General features: G+C 37.9%; 1 protein-coding gene across 13 annotated transcripts in view; it reads left to right on the top strand.

Moving 5' to 3' along the window:
* ATP8B4 (ATPase phospholipid transporting 8B4 (putative)) overlaps positions 1-18,521 on the top strand; it is a 337,888-nt gene that overhangs the window by 178,845 nt on the left and 140,522 nt on the right. For 12 of the 13 annotated variants that reach the window (XR_010123815.1, XM_063652224.1, XM_063652223.1 and 9 more), the window contains 3 exons: positions 1,863-1,933; positions 5,991-6,073; positions 15,251-15,409. Coding sequence is in view for 12 of the 13 variants with exons in the window: in XM_063652224.1 (XP_063508294.1) it covers positions 1,863-1,933; positions 5,991-6,073; positions 15,251-15,409 (313 nt within the window). In the remaining variant the exon portion in view is untranslated. The remainder of the gene's footprint in view (positions 1-1,862; positions 1,934-5,990; positions 6,074-15,250; positions 15,410-18,521) is intronic. The other variant, XM_063652222.1, reaches the window with a different exon arrangement.

Raw genomic sequence — 18,521 nt, 5'->3', positions numbered from 1 at the left:
GATCAAGGAGTAGGAAAGCAGGAGGAAGGTTCAGAGAACATCAAAGAAAAAGGTGGTAACTGGGGAGACGGGCAGAGGTGGGGAAGGTAGGCGTCTTGGTCCTGGAGAGTACAGTGAGCAAGAACAGTTAGCCTGGAACCTATGGGGGTCAGCCTGTGGGAAGCTAGGTCACTGCTCAGGAGAGAATCTGACCGCCAGATGGCAGTGGCACCTCAGTCACATGTTCCTAGCCAGCTGTGTGCAGGGACTCCACCCCTTGTTTACCATGGTGTGAGTGTCAATGCAGCCCCACCCAGTCTTCAACAGTAACACTGGATTCGAGTTTCAAAGAAAAGCAGCCCTGGGTACAAATAGACATCTTTCTCTATATTCAGTCACAGATTCTTAGGATTAGAGAATTTTGGATTTTGTTTAAAATGAGCCTTTTAAGCTCAGGGGAGGAGAGGTGCAGGCCCACAGACTGATTGTTAAGCTCTATTGCTGTTTAGTGCCTTGTGCCTGCTTTTATGCATTGAAATTTAAATGTGGGAAATAAGATCAAGGTGAATTTTCAAAAAAAAAATTTTTTTTCCTTTAAAATCAGGATGGGTAGTTTTTGGCCCAAGAGCGGCATCACTTTCTGTATGTGGCTTTGCTCTGTTCACAGTGTGACAAGTCAGAAAATTTCTGCCTCAGCAAGCTTCTGTGACTCTTTGATTCAGAGTTGTGTAAGAGCCTTGGTAATGCAAACCCACTTATTCTTTTAGGGGCTGTCACAGGGTATTTTTCCCCAGCTCTGTTTTATCCCAGTTTAGACAAAACCACACACACACACACACACACACACACCCTATTTTTGAGTTGCAAATTTAAAAGCTTGAGACAATCAAGAAAGTAAATTGATTCTAAATTTAACCCCCAAGATTCAAGAACAAAGCAATTCTAATGTTTTTAAAAATAAAGGTAAGAAAATGTCACAGATTTGGAATGCCAGTCATACATTCAGACATAGCTAGGAAATTGTTAGGCTAATGTCTCAAACTAAATTGCTAAAATTTAAGCCAATTCTTTTTAGACATTCAGACCCTTCAAAATTTTATAAGAACACTTATTTTTAAAATAAGTTTAGAAATTTGAAATAAAATCAATAAGCACTTTGCCAATTTAGAGCGCTACCAGGATTCTAAAACTGAATTGTGATAGGTGATATACAAAGCTCAATTGGACATCAGAATAGAACTGTTTATCTCTGAAAAACCCAAACTACTCAGTCTCTGATTTTTTCCCACTGCCTTTGACTACATTTTCTCTTCTGTCTTGCTCTTTTCCTTAGTCCCTACTCTATCTTAGCTCTCCTCTTTCTTACTCCCTACCATCTTTTACTTTTTTCTTTCCATCTTTATCTCTTTCTTAACTTCCTTGCCCCTCTTATTTTATTTTTTTAGTTTCCTCCATCTATTTCCCTTCTGTCGTTTCCCCATCTTCTTTGCCTGCTCCCTGCTTTTAACTGATGACACTAGGTAAAGTTTGTGCATATATTTCCAATTATTTATTGGAGAGAGTTTTATGTTAGTAATTATCAAAGCAAGAAAATAGAATTTATAGGTTTCATTAAAAAAAGGTGAATCAAGTGGCTATTAATTCATAAGATAGCTCCTTTCCTTGCTTATGTTGTGATAGTCAAGGGGCATATAAAGAAGGAACAGGGAAGAGGGAGGGTTTGGTTCAGGGCATATGACATAGAGATAGAACAGGATCTCGCTTCTTTTACTTTGTTTCTAAGGCTCTGCTGGCTCGTTAGTAGTCAAGAGGTGATATACTGTAGAAGACTTTCAACCAATCTAACTTCTCAAGTATTCTTTTGTTATGATTTTTGAAAATAGGCTGATTTACTTCTCCTGTCAAGTAGTGAGCCACATGGTCTCTGTTATGTTGAAACTGCTGAGCTTGATGGGTAAGTTATTAAAATTAGAATAATTGGATTGGTTTTTAATTTATTTAAAAGTAATGTCTTTAGATATAAGACTTAACCTTGTTCAGTATCTTCTTGGGAGACATAGGAGTTTACATTGCAAAGTCCATAGTTAAGTACTCTGCAGTAATTTTGAAACTGTCTTTTCTCTTAAATTTATTTTCTTGCAGAAACAGTGAGCGACACTTTACATACAGGAATAACTTTGCACAGAGAGTCTTCAGTAAGATTCCTTAGATTTTTTTAAAAAAGTTTTTGCTTGTTTTGTTTTCAAGCGATTTTATAGGGAAAATGAGAGGGGTAGAGATCAAGATTCCTTGAGGAGGGAAGGAAGGACTGATGTTTCTTTAAAAGGCAACCTTTTGGAACTGTCAAATGAAGACACAGAAAAAGAAGAGAGAAACAGAATATGATGCAGTTTTGATGTTGATATTAATTTAGAATTTAGTTATAGACCATATAGCAGTTCTGTTTCAGAGGATTTAGTTTGTCTGGCATAAAAACATTTATTGAATGCTTACATTTTAATGTAAGCTATGTATTTGTGTTCTTTAGATGGAATTTATCATTTAATCCTGATGTAGGTGCTATGTAATTATGCCCTATTGTACAGACAATGAAATCAAGGCTTAGAGAGCCTAGGTAATTTGTCCAAAGCATCTGAAGAGTGAAGCCAGGACTCGAACCTGGCAGTCTGACACCAGAGTCCATGGTTTTGACTGGTGCCTTCCAAATTATTGCCATATTGAGCTATTCAAATAGTGCTTTAGTCTGTGGGACCCTACTTTAGGCAGAACAGTTCAGACACAACTAAAACAGTTCCGAGAGGAACATTTATGGCATACATTTGAAAAGAGAAAAATTCTCAAATAAATAATCTCATCATTCATCTAAAAAACCTAGAAAACAGCAAAATAAACCCCAAAGAAGCAGAAGGAAGGAGACAATGAAAGCAGAAATAAATAGACTTGAAAACAAAAAATAAAATAAAATCAACGACACAGAGCGAGTTCTTTGGAAACATCAATACAAGTGACAAACCTCTAAGAATACTGATAAAAGAAAAAAAGAAGACACAAATTAGCAATATTATGCATGAACCATGGCAATTTGGTGTAGATCCTGAAGACATTATAAAGGTAAAAAAGAAATACTACAAACAACTATGCACACATAAATTTGACAATTTAGAAGAAATGGATCACTTTCTCAAAAAAACAGACTATACACTTAATATGAAATAGATAATTTGAATAGCTCTGTAAGTATTACAGAAATTGATTTCAAATGTAAAGTATAAAAAGCTTTGAGGAAAAAAATAGGAGGAAGTCTTTGAAACCTAGGGCTGTCTGGTCAGATTCTTAGACTTGACACAGAAAACATAATCCATAAAAGGAAAACTTTGATAAACTGGACTTCATGAAATTAAAAATTTTTGTTCCACAGAAGTTCCTGTTAGGAGGACTTAAAGGTAAGTTACAGACTGGAAGAAAATATTTGTAAACCATCTATTTGACCAGGGACTTGTATCTTGAATATATTTTAAAAAAACTTCTTAAAACTCAATAGTAAAAAAACAAACCATCCCATTTGAAAATGGGCAAATGACATAAAAGAGACATTTCACCATTTCACCAAAGAGGACTTACAAATGGCAAATAAGCACATGAAAAGATGCTCAACATCATTAACTACTGAGGAAATACAAGCTAAAACTACAATAAGATCTCACTACAGACCTATCAGAATGGCTAAAATGAAAAAGTGACAACTCCAAATGCTAGCAAGGAAGTAGGGAAACAGGATCATTCATACGTTGTGGGTGGGAACGTAACATGCTACAATCACTCTGGAAAATGGTTTTGTAGTTTCTTAAAATCTGAACATGCAGTTAACATACAATCCAACAATTTCACCCCTGGGCATTTATCCCAGAGAAATGAAGACATGTTTGTACAAAAACCTGTACATGAATGTTTATGGTGGCTTTATTCATAACATCCAGAAATGAAAACAACTTGAATATCCTTCAATAAGTCAATGGTTGAATAAATTGTGGTACATCCATACCATGAAATACTACGTAGCAATGAAAATGAGTGAACTACTGATACATGTAACACTCTGGATGAATCTTCAGAGAATTATACTGACAAAAAATAGCCAATCCCAAAGGTCACATACAGTATAATTCTGTTTATAAAATTTTTGCCTTTTGAAAAGGCAAAATCATGGAAATAGAGAACAGAATAGTAGTTGCCAGGTGTTAAGATGGGGTGGGAAAGGCAGGGAGGTGGGTACGGCTATGGAGCACAACCTGAGAGATCCCGCAGTGATAGAAATGTTCTGTATCTTAACTATTTCAATATCAATATCGTGGTTGTGATATTATACTATATTTTGCAAGATGTGAAACTGTAGTAAGATGCAGTTCTGAATAAGGGGTACACAGCATCTTTTAGTATTGTTTCTTATGCTGAAAATCACTTTGAAGTTTATCAAGATACTCAGGCAGATTAAGCAGGAGTGTGGAGTGACAATGAAGGCCTTAATCAGGAGTCTTGGAAAATACTTTTTAAAAGCATCAAGAAGGCCTATGTGTGATTATTCTTCCTCTTTTGTTTTTCACATTGAAGGTAGAAGTGAGATAGTGGAGAGGATCCTGAGGAAGTAATTCAAAATGATGATAAACTTTGATAAATGACATGACGTAGATTAGGGCTAAAGAACTAGGGCTATCTGGCTTTTTTGGTGTGACTATTTCAGTTATTTGAACAGTTGTTTAAATGGATGGACATGGTGGCCCTTTAGCCCCTATACCACTTATCTCACTCTTGTCCGTCAAGCCCAGCTCAATTTCTGCTTCATCTATGAGGTTCTTGACTATCTCAATTCCTACTCATCTCTGCCTCCTAGGAATCAGCAGGTTTTGATTAATAAGATTACTTTTAAACAAACTAGCTTGAATTATACATCCAACTTAGTCTTTCCTGAAGAAAGCTATTTTAGCAATGGGTATTCCTTGAGTTGGACTCATATTGTCCTACATCATTGTGAAATTCATTTACGGAAGGTTAAGATTGGATGCCTTCTTAGGTACCTGCTTTTTGGCTGTCTAAAATGAGTTATTTCACAGGTTTGCACAAAATTCCACACAGTGATGTTTGCTTTTTTACCTACCACTTGTTTTCCCCAAGAGGATCATCATCCTCTTGGGGCAGCATTGCGTATCTTGGGTGACTAGGGTATGTATTTAATCAATATTTGTTGACTGAATGAAAGTACCACTAAACATTTCCGTAAGATAGAACTCTGATAGCTGATCTTAAGCTACAGTATAAGAGAATTAGGCTGAATTCAGTATGAAAACTGGGATGGCAAGCCCTTAAAACAAGACATAAGTGATGGCCATAGAATCTTAACTGCTGGCCATTTATGAATGTCAGAGAGCCATCTGTCCAAAATATGTGTGGTCTCACCTATAAGAAGATGCCCAACTCACTGTGACTTGCTGAGCTTGTCTAGGTTGTCTATTTTAGACTTATGGGTTTCTTGGATTTATTCTCCAAGGAAATGAAAGCTGTATTCCTTTTCCCATTTAAATTTCAGCTACTGTGAAATTAGTCATGACCATCTTTTGCAAGTAAAACTCCTATATAGATAGTAGACTCTGTAGTGATATTAGCCTCCTTTATTTGGCAACTGTGTTCCTATTCTGAATGTGTTTTGTAACTCATGCATGATGTCTGAGTGGGTTCAAATGAAACCATATTTGTTATGTCCTCTGTTCTTTCAAACTGCAAAACAGATCAGTGTGTTGTTATAAAGATGTGCCATGGGTAGAATGTCAACTCTTAGGAGCCCAAGAAGCCCTGCCCACTTTCCTGAAACAGTGAGCGAAGTGTGAATGACATTCAAAGGAGAGTTTCTTGGATCTCTTGGGTTTGGCTTTGCATGTGCTACACCCACCTGATTGCTTTGGTAGGATGCTGTTGGGCTGTTTCATGTAAAAATTCATGTCATGTCAATAATTTCACAGGGAAACGAACCTAAAAGTCCGCCACGCACTATCAGTTACTTCAGAACTTGGAGCAGATATCAGCAGACTTGCAAGGTTTGATGGTAAGTATTTTAAACAGATAAACAAACAAAAATCTCAAACCCAAAAAGCAATGCAACAAACTAATGTGAGATCCAATTTATGTTTCTTTTTACTTGGTGGAAGGACATAAAATTCTCCAGGCATCAAAGCCTGTAGTTTCTTCTCACGCTAAAAAGAGTAAAAATGTTTGCCAAGGAGAGAATGGCTTTATCAGTTTATCGTTCATTTCATGCTTGTTTCCTTTTTAAATATCATTTACTTCAGTCCCATAATACCCTTTACTTGCCTGATGTTGGCCTCCCTGGAGCCATATACAGACTTGCTGAGGAGAAATATTGGCCACCCTTGTGTTTCTAGTTCTAGGTCTAACCACCCATCCATTTCCTGGCTCCATAACAAAGACTAACTAGGAGACCTCAAACTTCATGAAGACAGTCATCCTGCCTCATGTATTTCTGTACCTTGCGTGGTGCTTGGCATAATGTCTTGAAGATATTAGGTGTTCAAGAAGAATATTCTGATTTATTAATCAGTTGGTCATCTGTTGACTTTTATTTTAGACCATGGTTTTAGTATTTCCATCTTCATACCATTCAGCTGGTCCCCGATCTTCAGTATAATCTCTCTTGCCTCTCCTTTTCTACCTATATCTTGTTCTATTCTGTTAAAGTTATTCTTAAGTAGTCATGGAAGAACCTCCAGATGTTGTCCATTCTAAGGATATCTGCACTTATGATTAAGATACCACAGAGAAACACAGTACTTCAACAGTCAAAGGAAAGAGACACTGATTGTAGGATTTTAGGTACCATAATAGGCTGCAGAGAGAATCTCTGGAGTCTCTCTTTCACTCCTCAATGGTCTCCTGCTTTACCCACTTGTCATTCTGGCCCAGAATATTAGTATATCCATACAGATTGGCTTTATTTACTAATGGATTTTCATGAGTTTGAGACAATCTTCCAAAATGTGTTTTTGGGGGAACCACTTAGGGAAAACATGGACAAGGGTATTAGCATAATCACATGAGTTAAAGCACAGGCAAGTTTATATTATAAAGTTTCTCCAGTGCAGAGCTTAGAGCTCCTATTGCCTGTGCTTTGCAATTGCTTGTAAACTCTGTCTGGATTCTGTTAATATTTTAATCTCTCTTAAATGAGTGCTTTTATAACAGATGTTTATAGAAAAAAAAATTCCTCCAAATTGAGATTTAAGTCAGAGAGTAGCCAGGAAACTGAATGGTCCAAGAAATATTTTGATTAGAATAAAACAAATTACACATTTTCTACTAAGTAATTTTTTCAATGAAATTTTACTGTTATGTGAATCCAAGAAAAGTAAATTGTGTTCATGAATCAAAATACTTGCTTAAAATACCTCATTGAATATTTATGGAGTCCCAAAAGGGCCACCTAAATATAATTTACTATTACTCATTTCTTTCCTGGCAGAATTTACGTTTATACCTCTGTTGATCTACGAGGAGGTAGAAATTCATGATTTTTAGTGTTGCTAATCATCAAAAAGCAGAACATGATTGTTAACAATTATTTAGGTCCCATTCTTTCTTAGATGCTTGCCCAGATAGGCTACACTATGATACAGTTATAAACAACCCTGCAATCTTAGTGGCATAAACACAGTAAAGGCTTATTCTTGCTCGTGTCACATTCTTAATGGGTTGGGTGGCCCTCTCCATCATGGAGCCACAGTATCTGGACTAATGGCGTCTGAGATCACTGCACTGGGCTAAGGGTAAGATGAAAGAGACACAATGGTTTTTAAATTCTTCTTCCTCTTATAGTTCATTGGCTAACATTGTCACCTGGCCATGACTTAACTGCAAGGGAGGCTAGGAAATAACAAATATGAATACTTGTTGAGCATTAACTGTCTCTACCACACCCTCCAAGAATTGTGGCCATGTAAGTCGATGCCAGGATAATGCATAAGGAGCCAGGCTGGATTAGGTGGATTTCTTACATGGAACTGCAGGACTGGGGCTAAGCATCCCTCTCTTCAGCATGACTCCTTACACTCTCAATCCACCATACCCTGCTTGGCTTTTTCTTCTTCTTATAGCACTTAGCACTGTCTGGCATACTGGATAATTCATTTATTTTTAAAGTTAATTATTTATTGCCCATCTTTATCTGCTTCATTGTAAGCTACACTAGGATGTTTGTTTTATTCACTGATGTATGCCAAGCTTCTAGAACAACATCTAGCACATAGTAGGTACTCAGTAAATCCCTGCTGGATGAATAAATAGTTACAAATCCCATTGGGGGGCCGAGAGGAAGACTAGTGTCAGGCCCCAAAAAGACATGGGAGGGCAAAGGAAAGGCCTAATGTAAAGAGACTGGGAAGAGAGTGTGAAACGACAGGGTGAGAAGGAAGCTTAAGCTTCCTGAAGTGGCCGTGTAGGACCAAGAAGGAGTGCTGGATCCTCTCCTCCTGGAAGGCAGGTGTCTGGGAGAGGGATCAGCTGGCATGGTAGTTTTAAAATATCTTTACTTCAGATCCTTTCTGAAGTAAGAAAATGGAACACAGTAGCTCCAAATTTAAACCAATACAAGTGGTGTTGCTCAGGCTGAAAACACTTTCCTCCCCTAAGATTTTACAGATGAGCTAACAGGTCTTGAGAAGTTAAAGGACTTGCTTATATATAAAAATAGCCATTTAAAAATACTTCACAAAATTTACTTTTAAGGTGTGTTAATAATTATTACTTACTAGATATGACTTGAATTTGCTTCATGCAGAATGGGAAACTCACCAAATCCCCAATGAATAATTGTTTTCACAAATAAAGGCAACACAGACCTCTCTTTTTTATGATTATATATACTTAAACTGTGGTCAGCTTTTCAGAAAACATGTAATGCCAGATTCATGAGGCTGGTACACTTCTGGGCTAAAATCCAGGTTTCTGTTAAGCTTACTTTTTCATTTTAAAATCTTGGGCTGCATTTCAATCTACCTTAAAGTTCAAGGCAACAGGGAGTTTTATGGGTTTATTCTAATAAGTAAAAATATAATTTCCTGTTTCTAAGAAAGCAGCAGAAGAATGAATAGATGAATTAAGGGAAAATAAATTAGAAACAATATACAAATTAGATTCCCCCCAGTTAGCAGCCAAATTTAAAGACCAAGAGGATGATGCAAGGTGCGGCATGGAAGTCTTTGAAAGAGTTAGGACAGTTAATGAACCCTAAACCCTTCCCACGATTGCTCTTGCTTTCCTTGGCCTTCAATTATTTTTTCCATCGCTTCTTTCCAAGCCCTAATTTACACATTTCAATTTTAATATCTCTGACACACACACACACACACACACTATGAGCACATGGTTTTCTAACTACTCCATTTCACCATTCTTCTCTTTCCTTTCTTTCCTTCCTGTATTCCTGCTTACTGTTCTCATCTCATCTTCCTCCTCCAGTTTTTTTGTTAGCTATTTTCTTCACCTGCAGTGTCACTTTTCTGTCATTCTTTATCTTTGTTTTTATCACTCTCTCCATATTAGTTTAAGTCTGTTTATTAAGTACCTTCTAAGTACAAGATGCAAAACAAAGTATGTAGAATTATAAATCATCTCTCCATATATTACCAAGGTTCTTTTGATCCTTTGCTCCTCGTTCTTTTACTACTCCCTTTTTTGTGTCTTCTTTATTCAACTTTGTCCTAATGAAATATCAATAGATTTCAGGTTTTCCTCTGGTGATTGGAAAAAGACTTTCTTGACTCATGGGAATCAAAACTAGATATTGCATCCTTTAGTTTAAATTAAAATAGGATATCAACATTGTATATGTTTGGCAATGCCCTGGCTAGCTTTGGCAAGGTATAATCGATGAGAAGATATGGGAGGCACGCTCTTTACCATGTTCTGTCTGTGCTAAGTATATGTTTTAATTTGTGACTTCTGGGCAAATCTGGGTGTGGCATTATTTTTGCTTCTGGTTACTGTGTGTTTTCTCTTCTGAGACTTGCCAAAATACTTTCTCTAGCACCAAATTACAATTTTGTGTCCTTGAATCATAAAAGCACATCTTCCAAGTATCTAAAGACCTGAATTTCCCACTCCTATCCCCAGAGAGGTTCCCACTGGGGACTCCAGGTTTCGGACACATAGGGTCAGAACTGAGATGGGTTGAAATCTCAGGATGTCTCTGGTAAGTCTCTCTGCCTCCTCACTTTTGCATCTGTATTCAAAGATATTGTCTTTCTGGTGGACTTATTTCTTTCATCCATACATACAGTCACTCATTATTCATTCAGCAAATGTATATTTAACACAAGGCCAAGGGATTTGTTAAGACTGGGATACAGTGGTTAATAAGTCAGGCTCAGGCCTTACTTTTATAGAGCTTATTTCCCAGGGGAGAAGACAGACTTGAACAAGGGCTCATCCCTAAAGAAGCCTTTGATAAGGTAAAGGTCCTAAAGTTCTCAGGCCCTAAACATGATGTTGATATGTGAGCAAGAACTCACTGTGTACCAGGCACCATGCTGAGTAATTGCACACATTATCTTGTTAAACCCTTACAGCTCTTGAAGGAAGAGATTATTGTTAGCTCAATTTATGGATAAAGAGACCCAGGTAAATTGATTAACTTTCCCAGTGTCATATGGCTGTTAATTGGAGAAGCCAGACTATGAACTCTGGACTTCTGGCAAAGCCTATTTTACAAAGGACACAAAAGGACACAAAACCCCAGGTTGTAAAACAAAGTAGAAAGACAGCATTGGAGGGTTAGGGAGAATTAGCGCAAGAGCTTAGCTCTTGATTAGGGAAATAAATGAAATTTTAAAATATTCTAAACCCAAAGGTACGAAATTAATTACCAGAGATCAAGTCCATCCAGCACAAGGATGAGGTCATGATATTTTTAAAACATAGCAATGTTCTCAGTGATTTTGAATGTCAGGATCCCTGACAAGAGTTTATAGAAGACTTGGCCAAATGTAGAGACCAGTGCACACAAGACAGTTGGGTTTTGGCAGGTAAATCCATTTATTTGAAAAGTTCTCATGAAAATATTTTTATACATTTCAAACATCAGAAAAAATGATTTATGGTCTCTTGAATTTTTAAGAAAAGATACATAACTTGATCTAATGTTATAGATCAAATGTAGTATAAAAAGAGATTGGGCCTTGATTTTCATGTTAAAGTCTTATGGGAATTGAAAAGCTTTTATAAAGAAGTAACTGAAATACATGTCAATTATTATTATGTAAACTGGACATTCTTATTCCTTGGGGAAAACCCCGGATGTAAATTGTCGAAATGTGTTTAAGAATCTTTTGCATATTGTTACTGACTGAACTGAGATCTGTTTTCTGCAACTCCTGACAAGTTTACATATTTTGTATGACTGTTAATGCTGAATTCTGAACTGGGGAAAGGTTGACTCTTTATTCAGGAATCCTTGTATATTTTGTGGTTCTTTCTAAAGAATAGCATGTGTGTAATTAAAACATGGAAAAATAAGCATCTCTTTTTGGTTAAAAAAATAAAATAGCTTGGTTAGCATCTTGTGAGTTTTTTTGCTTACCAGATAGCTTTCCTATTCACCTGGACAGGAGCACAACCCAACAGCACAGCTGACGCATGAGGCATAGGTTCCATGAAATTCCATGAAATCCATAGATTCCATGAAAAAGGCGTGAAGAATAATTTCCCTCTTTACTGCTGGTGCCGACATGCCATTATGGTGGTAATGATGGTTGGGTGAGCCTTGACGGTTGAAGAGTAAAGAAGCTTTAGAAAATAGGAAGGTGACACACTTCTTTCTAAGAAAATAAATAAATATTTGTCACAATCATCAGGGCAAACACTAGTGGGCAATCTCTAAAACGCTAAAAAAACTCTTGGCTAGAGAAATTCTTGAACAGCAATATTGATGTTTTATTTGCTGGATGATTTGTCTTATGGAAGAGTTGCAGTATAGATAATCAAGAACTATTTCTATTAATAATGTATATGAAGAGATGAAGCCAGCTTCTCTGGAAAATCATAGAATATTGAGCACTGAGTTCCATTTTTATGATAAACTATGGACTTTCACTTTGAGGTAAATACTTAGCTCGAGAAGTCTGTCAAGTTGGTAATTAACCAATGATCCAGCTGACTAAATCTAGAGTGCTTAAGAAGGTCCAGAATGAGATCCTGTAGATTTTTTTTCAGTATGGGTCTAGAGCATTTCTGTGTGATTGTCCAATGGATAAATTGCAATCTGCTTTCATGTCTTCTCTTCAGAGGGGCAAACAGATATGACCAGCTAGTTTGATTGTATTTACACTTCATTATTGACGTGATTTTCTTCCAGCTTTATTATTGCCTATTAAAGATGACTTTGTGCTCCAAACATGTATTCAATAAATGACTATGTGAGAAGTAATGCGATTTTTTCCTTAACTGTTTCCTCATCGATTGTCAAACTGATCATTTACTGCCTCTTTCTCTTCTCTGATTCAACTAGCAAAAGGAAGAAGGGTCCTAAGAGAGCTTTCCTCTCATCCTTGTTATGCTTCATGGCTAGGCTCTCATTTTGGTTGCTTCTAATGCGCTTTAATGCTCTCACCTTTTTTCAGTACTCTCAGATCTACTCGACTCCCTTTAGATTTAGGCCAAACTAAGCCCTGCCGGTTGTGCCTGGGCTATTTGATTTTCTAGTCCTTCATTACTATCATGGAAAATACCCACTTTTTCCATTTTTCTTAGATCTTTTCTAATATCCATCTCATCTCTTAGCCTCTCTCGAAATCATCTCAAATTTTTTCTATCCATCTCTTTGACAAAGATCCTATTATGTAGATAGTATAATAGGTTATAGGAATACAGAGGTGAATACAGTGCTCCCTTCAAAGGAATCCGTTCATCCCTTTTGGAAAGTGGTACAAAAGAAATTGGGAAGTGTGTGTTTTATGCTAATAGAGCTTAAAAAGGGGAAGCCGAGCACTTCTGATGATAAAAACAAATGTAGTTTGGCTTTGTTCCCACCATTTTGTTTTGACTGGGGCCTATATTTAGAACTTACATCACCGAGACCACACTCTTTGAGAAAGGCTGAATTGGGGCTTAGCCTCCAAGAACCCAGGCAGTACCTCTTGGCCTTACTGCCTGTTCCTGTCTAGAACCACACCCTTAATGTGAGGTCAGGGAGGGGCAAGCCAACATGTTTAAGGCTGTATTTGCCTCCATGTCAGTCTTTGCTTATGACAATAGAAATGATCAAACGAACCTGTTTTTTTTAATATTCCTTTTGGCAGGGATTGCGTATCATGTTGTTTTTGCCCAAAGCACATTTTTTTTTTTTTTTAAGTGGCTAAGTTTGAAGCCTGAGAAATTGAGTCTTGGGTCAAGAATCTGGAATAAACTTTAAGCGTTGTTGTCAACCTGTTATTTTATGTAGATTTTGCTGGTGATAGCCAATTCAAGATTTTACAATTCAGAGTGAAAATTATTGGTCAAGAAAAAAAGATACTGAATTCAGGGATTTAGAAAATGTCTCCTCATCTACAACATAGTTGTCCAAACAGCTTGAGCCAGTTTAAATCAGTTTTAATTTACTTTTTACTGTCAGTGGCTATCACGGAGCTAACCAGAATTCAGGCCCTTCCCTTGGCAAGGTTGTTTGTCTTATCCAAATCCTCCTGCCAGCAGTCTCTATTTAGCAGTGGGAAATAGGGATGTCTGGGAAACTGCCAGTGTCTAAGTGGGGAGGCTTCAGGCAGTACTTTTGTTATACTGGGGAAAGACAGGTGGAGGTTGGAAAAGCAGCCCTGAGGCCATGAGTCCCTCATTCCTTTCACAGTTTTATTTGCTTTTGCTTTTTTAATGCAAGGTCTGTTAGTGATCTGGTTGGTCAGGAGTGATGTGGCCATGTGGCAACTGGTTGCTGTTACCTCTGTTTAGTAGTTTTAAAGGGAGCATCCTAGGGAGAAAGGGGACCCCCCTAAGAAGGCTCTTTTAAGTTCAGAAGGCAGCTTGAAGAGTGGATGGAGTCAGTGTAATATAGAGGATCTCTAGGCTGACGTGGTCCCCTTTCTCTTTAATCAGCGCTAAAGATGCAGTCCCCTTTTTATTTTCCAAATGCTATGTTTTATGTTCCAACTTGCCCTTTTGAATTCTGGTTAAATGTAAATGTATTTTTGTTTGTTTGTTTTTGAGAGAGAGAACTTTGTAGGTACTAATCTCTCCCCTGACTCTGGCTCAAACCCTGATTGGATCTACCCACAGCTTCCTTTTTCATATCTCCCCTCTCTTTTTTCCTTCCTCCCTCTGTCCCTCTCTCCCTCCATTCTGTTCTTTCACGTCTTTGTATTCATTATATATAAAAATTTAACCTTACCTGTTTGCAATGGATATGTGTATTAATCTAATAGCTATGTTTTGTGACAGGGTCCGTGAAAGATTATTTGTGGTTTCTTTTTCTATCTAGAGAACCCTCATCCTGAATGTATATTTTCATATTGAAATAATGGAACGAATTGATTCGTTGATTTGGAGTGGGCATGCCCTTGGTTTGGAATTAAAGAAACTAGAAACATCTTCTAGCCAGTTAGGGGCAAGTTATATGGTGCCTTTGAGAGTCCCCAGAACTCTGAATCTAATCAAGATAAGAAGCATAGAACAGCTGAAAGGAATCACACGCATTCTCAGACACATGTGGCAAACAAGGCCCAGGTTTCTTTCTGGTGGAATACAGTAGGACCTCAGAAATCCTGATTGTGAGCTTAGAAAGATGGTTAACTTTTGTTGTGAGACTAGAAGTATGCTATTTTAAACTGTGTAAAAGTTCACATTTAGCTAAAAGAGATGGAATAAGAGAAACTTTTAGGACAGTCACTGCTTTATCTTTTCAAAAATTATTTGTTATAAACCGGAAGTAAAGATATGCTTTTTTTTTCTTTTTTAAGGAAAAAATATCCCATGGCTGTTAAGGTTTCTGTTGTTATTTGTTTTTTCTATTTTTATTTGGACAGCACAGAAAACTGTGTTTCAAAATAGTTGATGGCTTTCCATTTTTCTACCTCCCAGCTTATTTTTTTTCTAGCACAATTCTTTATATGTAACCCCAGGCTTTCTAAAGGAGAGGGAAACAGTGGTAAAACAGTGCTGTGGGCTTCTGAAGAGAATTTTGGGTGAGTCATAAAGAGGTTTGTTTTGTTTTTTTATTTTCCAGGGATTGTTGTCTGTGAGGTGCCTAACAACAAGTTAGATAAATTCATGGGAATCCTTTCTTGGAAAGACAGCAAGCACTCCCTCAACAATGAGAAGATAATCCTGAGAGGCTGCATCCTGAGAAATACCAGCTGGTGTTTTGGAATGGTTATTTTTGCAGGTACAGCATGTGACCCAGGGCCAGCTCTGTGGGAACCTTTCCTGCAATGTACACCAGCACAGTCTATGATTCTCTATGTTCTGATGAGCGCAGTGCTTTCATTCCATGCAAAGTAGTGCTCTGGAGTTGACTTCAGATTGTAGGACACCGGGAGAAAACACCATTGCTCTGAAAATAGTCCAGGTGGCCCTGCTGTATGAGGAACTACTGACATCTTATTGTTAAGGATGCTGGAGCTTTAACTAGACAGTGGGTGCTAGATACCTACTGCTCAATTTTTCTTTATTAACCTCGTCTTAATCACCTTTGTCATTTTATGTATGAATCTGCCTTTAAAGTGGGTAAGAGTATGAAAGAAAGCCCCTGGCTGTGCAGTTAATTTTGTAGTTTGCAAAGGTCAAGCAGACCTTTTGGAAAAGGCTTCTTGATTCTGTAATCATTTCTGTTTATACTCCATAGCTTTTTCCACTGTTTGTAAATAGGAGAGTGGGTTCTGGAAAGACTGTACATGATGGGGGTGGGAGGAGGTGCCTCTTACTCTTCTTGCCCACCAAATTTCTTTTCTCTGCTTTATTTCTGTAGGCCCAAGGTGGCCCTCTCTTGCTAAGAAAGCTTACAGTAGCATCATTTCATAAAGCCGCTCAAATTGTACTCATGGCTTCAATTGCCAGCCCTTGATTTTAAAAGTCCTGTTTATTGTGACACCAAATTAAGATGTGTTTTGGGCCTCTTGACTATGTGCAATCAAAATTGGAATGTTTTTCTTAACTGACCTTCCTCAACAACAACAAAGTGTTCATTAAAGTCTTAAGAGTGTTCCAAACCTAGAAACGTTCTCCCAATTCCTCTAAATACTGTCAGCTGTTGGTGTTAGCAGTGCTCTTGCTGCTTGGGGCATTGCCATTGTAAAGACTTGGGAAATCCCTAGAAATGAGCCAGTATATGTGCTTTTATATTTTAGTCGGGAAAATAAACATATGATCATATATTTCATTACACAGAGAAAAAGAGAGCTAGGCTTGTCCATGAACATTCCTTTATCTTCCTACTTAATGATGGGGAAATTTCGTGGTCTTCTGATGGGAAATACCATCCTGATTTGCTTCCTGTCATCATAGAGATGGAGGTGCTTCATCCTATGGATGGGATATAGCCCCAAACTTTGCATTTCTGTGATCTTGTTTGGAATGGCTAACTCAGGACTCTAGTTCAGCTACAACGTTTCATGCTAGGGCAGTTGTTGTGAACCGCTGAGAGGCCAAGTTCTTCTTTGTAAGGTTTCTTTATGGGAAAATGTTCTGAAAAACAAGGAAGTTGGTTGGTAAGTTGAATAGGTCTCCTTCCAAGGAAGTGTAACAGAAAGTTTACAGAATTTGGATTGGGCAGACCTGAGTTTGGATTTATTATTATTTTTTATTTATTGTTATTATTATTATTATTTTACCAGCTGTAGGACTGTAAGCTTTGATTACTTAAACTTTGTAAGCTTTACTTTTTTTCTGCTGTAACATGGGGATAATAATGAGTACATTAGGGTCATTTTAAAGGCTCAATGAGATAATGCATACAGAAAAGGATGCTTGACAAATGCTATTTTCCTTCCTTTTCTGCTTCTCCCTTCTTTCAAATTTAATTCAGAGCACCCAGCCTGCTCTCTAGGCTGAGAGTTGGAAAAACTTACTGCTCTCTGGACCTTGGCAGCAGGCAGCAGGGAGAGAGGAACACCCCCTTCTTTTGTGATTTGGCCACGGTGTTCACTTGCAGGGGAACCTTATCAAGTGGATGTTTGTAAAGCAGAGCATGCCTGCATTGACTTTAGTCTGGTCACAAATGTTAGTAGAAAGCTTAATTAGAATGCTGGCAAACAGAAGAATTAGTGGTTAGCTTCTTCCGTGTCAGAGATGAACAAATGGATGTCACAAAACCTCTAAGTCTTAAGGCATTTAGTTGGGGAACTAGTTCCAAGTGAACACCTAGGTCTAATGAAAAATATCTGCTGGGTGCAGTGGCTCATGCCTGTAATCCCAGCACTTTGGGAGGCTGAGGCAGGTGGATCACGAGGTCAGGAGATTGAGACCATCCTGGTTAACATGGTGAAACCCCGTCTCTACTAAAAATACAAAAAATTAGCCGGGCGTGTTGGCAGGCGCCTGTAGTCCCAGCTACTCGGGAGGCTGAGGTAGGAGAATGGCGTGAACCTGGGAGGTGGAGCTTGCAGTGAGCCGCGATCGCGCCACTGCACTCCAGCCTGGGCGACAGAGCGAGACTCCTTCTCAAAAGAAAAAAAAAAAAAAAATCCGAAATGAATTATTAAGTATTCTTTCTGTGTTATTACTCTAGTTATACCTACCACTAGGAATTGTGCAACAAATATAGATGACACAGATATGGTTTGCTGTACAAACCTATAATTTATGAAGGTCTAATATATATTAACAGCTAGGCTACACCTCCCTGGTAATGCCTTCTTTATGCTCAAGAGAGGAGAAAATCTTGTTTCTGAGGACAGGAATTATATTCATTTAAACAGTCTCTAGGAGTCTGTACCATCTTGAGTGCACACTGCATTTTTGTCCTAGATGTCTTCTGTTTGCTCTCCAGATCTCCTCTCACCTTTTTCTACCCTTTTTTCTGCCCTAGGAGGCTTACTTGTGTGGTTTATACTAATAGGTTACCTTGTACTTCTGCTTCTGGTTGGGCTTTGTCGGGGATCCCTAGGAAGAGATCAAAAGGAGAAAGGAGATTACGATCAAGGTATTTACTCCTCCAGGCTGCATTCTTGTGTGGTAACTTCAGGCTGGCCAGATCTATCAACAGAAGGCCACTCTTACTCTAAGGGCTGCAAATTCCTATCACCTCTTTCCCTTAGGGTCCAGTAGCCATTCCTTCCCTTCATCCCTTCTGGCTCAGGTGGAGAAACAGCTTGATTGCTACATGCCCTTGGTTAATGCACTAACCTTTTGTTTCCCCTATAATCCCACCTATGCTTTTCGTAAAGAGTTCTTTTATAAATAAACCTTCCTCCAATTCTCTTTGTTCAATGTGTCATCTATTTCCTTTTAGGATCCTGAATGAGACACAGTCTTAAATATTGGTTGACTATTTCATATAT

The sequence above is a fragment of the Pongo pygmaeus genome, chromosome 16 (assembly GCF_028885625.2).
Source record: "Pongo pygmaeus isolate AG05252 chromosome 16, NHGRI_mPonPyg2-v2.0_pri, whole genome shotgun sequence".
Lineage (NCBI taxonomy): Eukaryota > Metazoa > Chordata > Mammalia > Primates > Hominidae > Pongo > Pongo pygmaeus.
The sequence above is the reverse complement of the archived record's forward strand: the minus strand, read 5'-3'. Positions and strand labels throughout refer to the sequence as shown.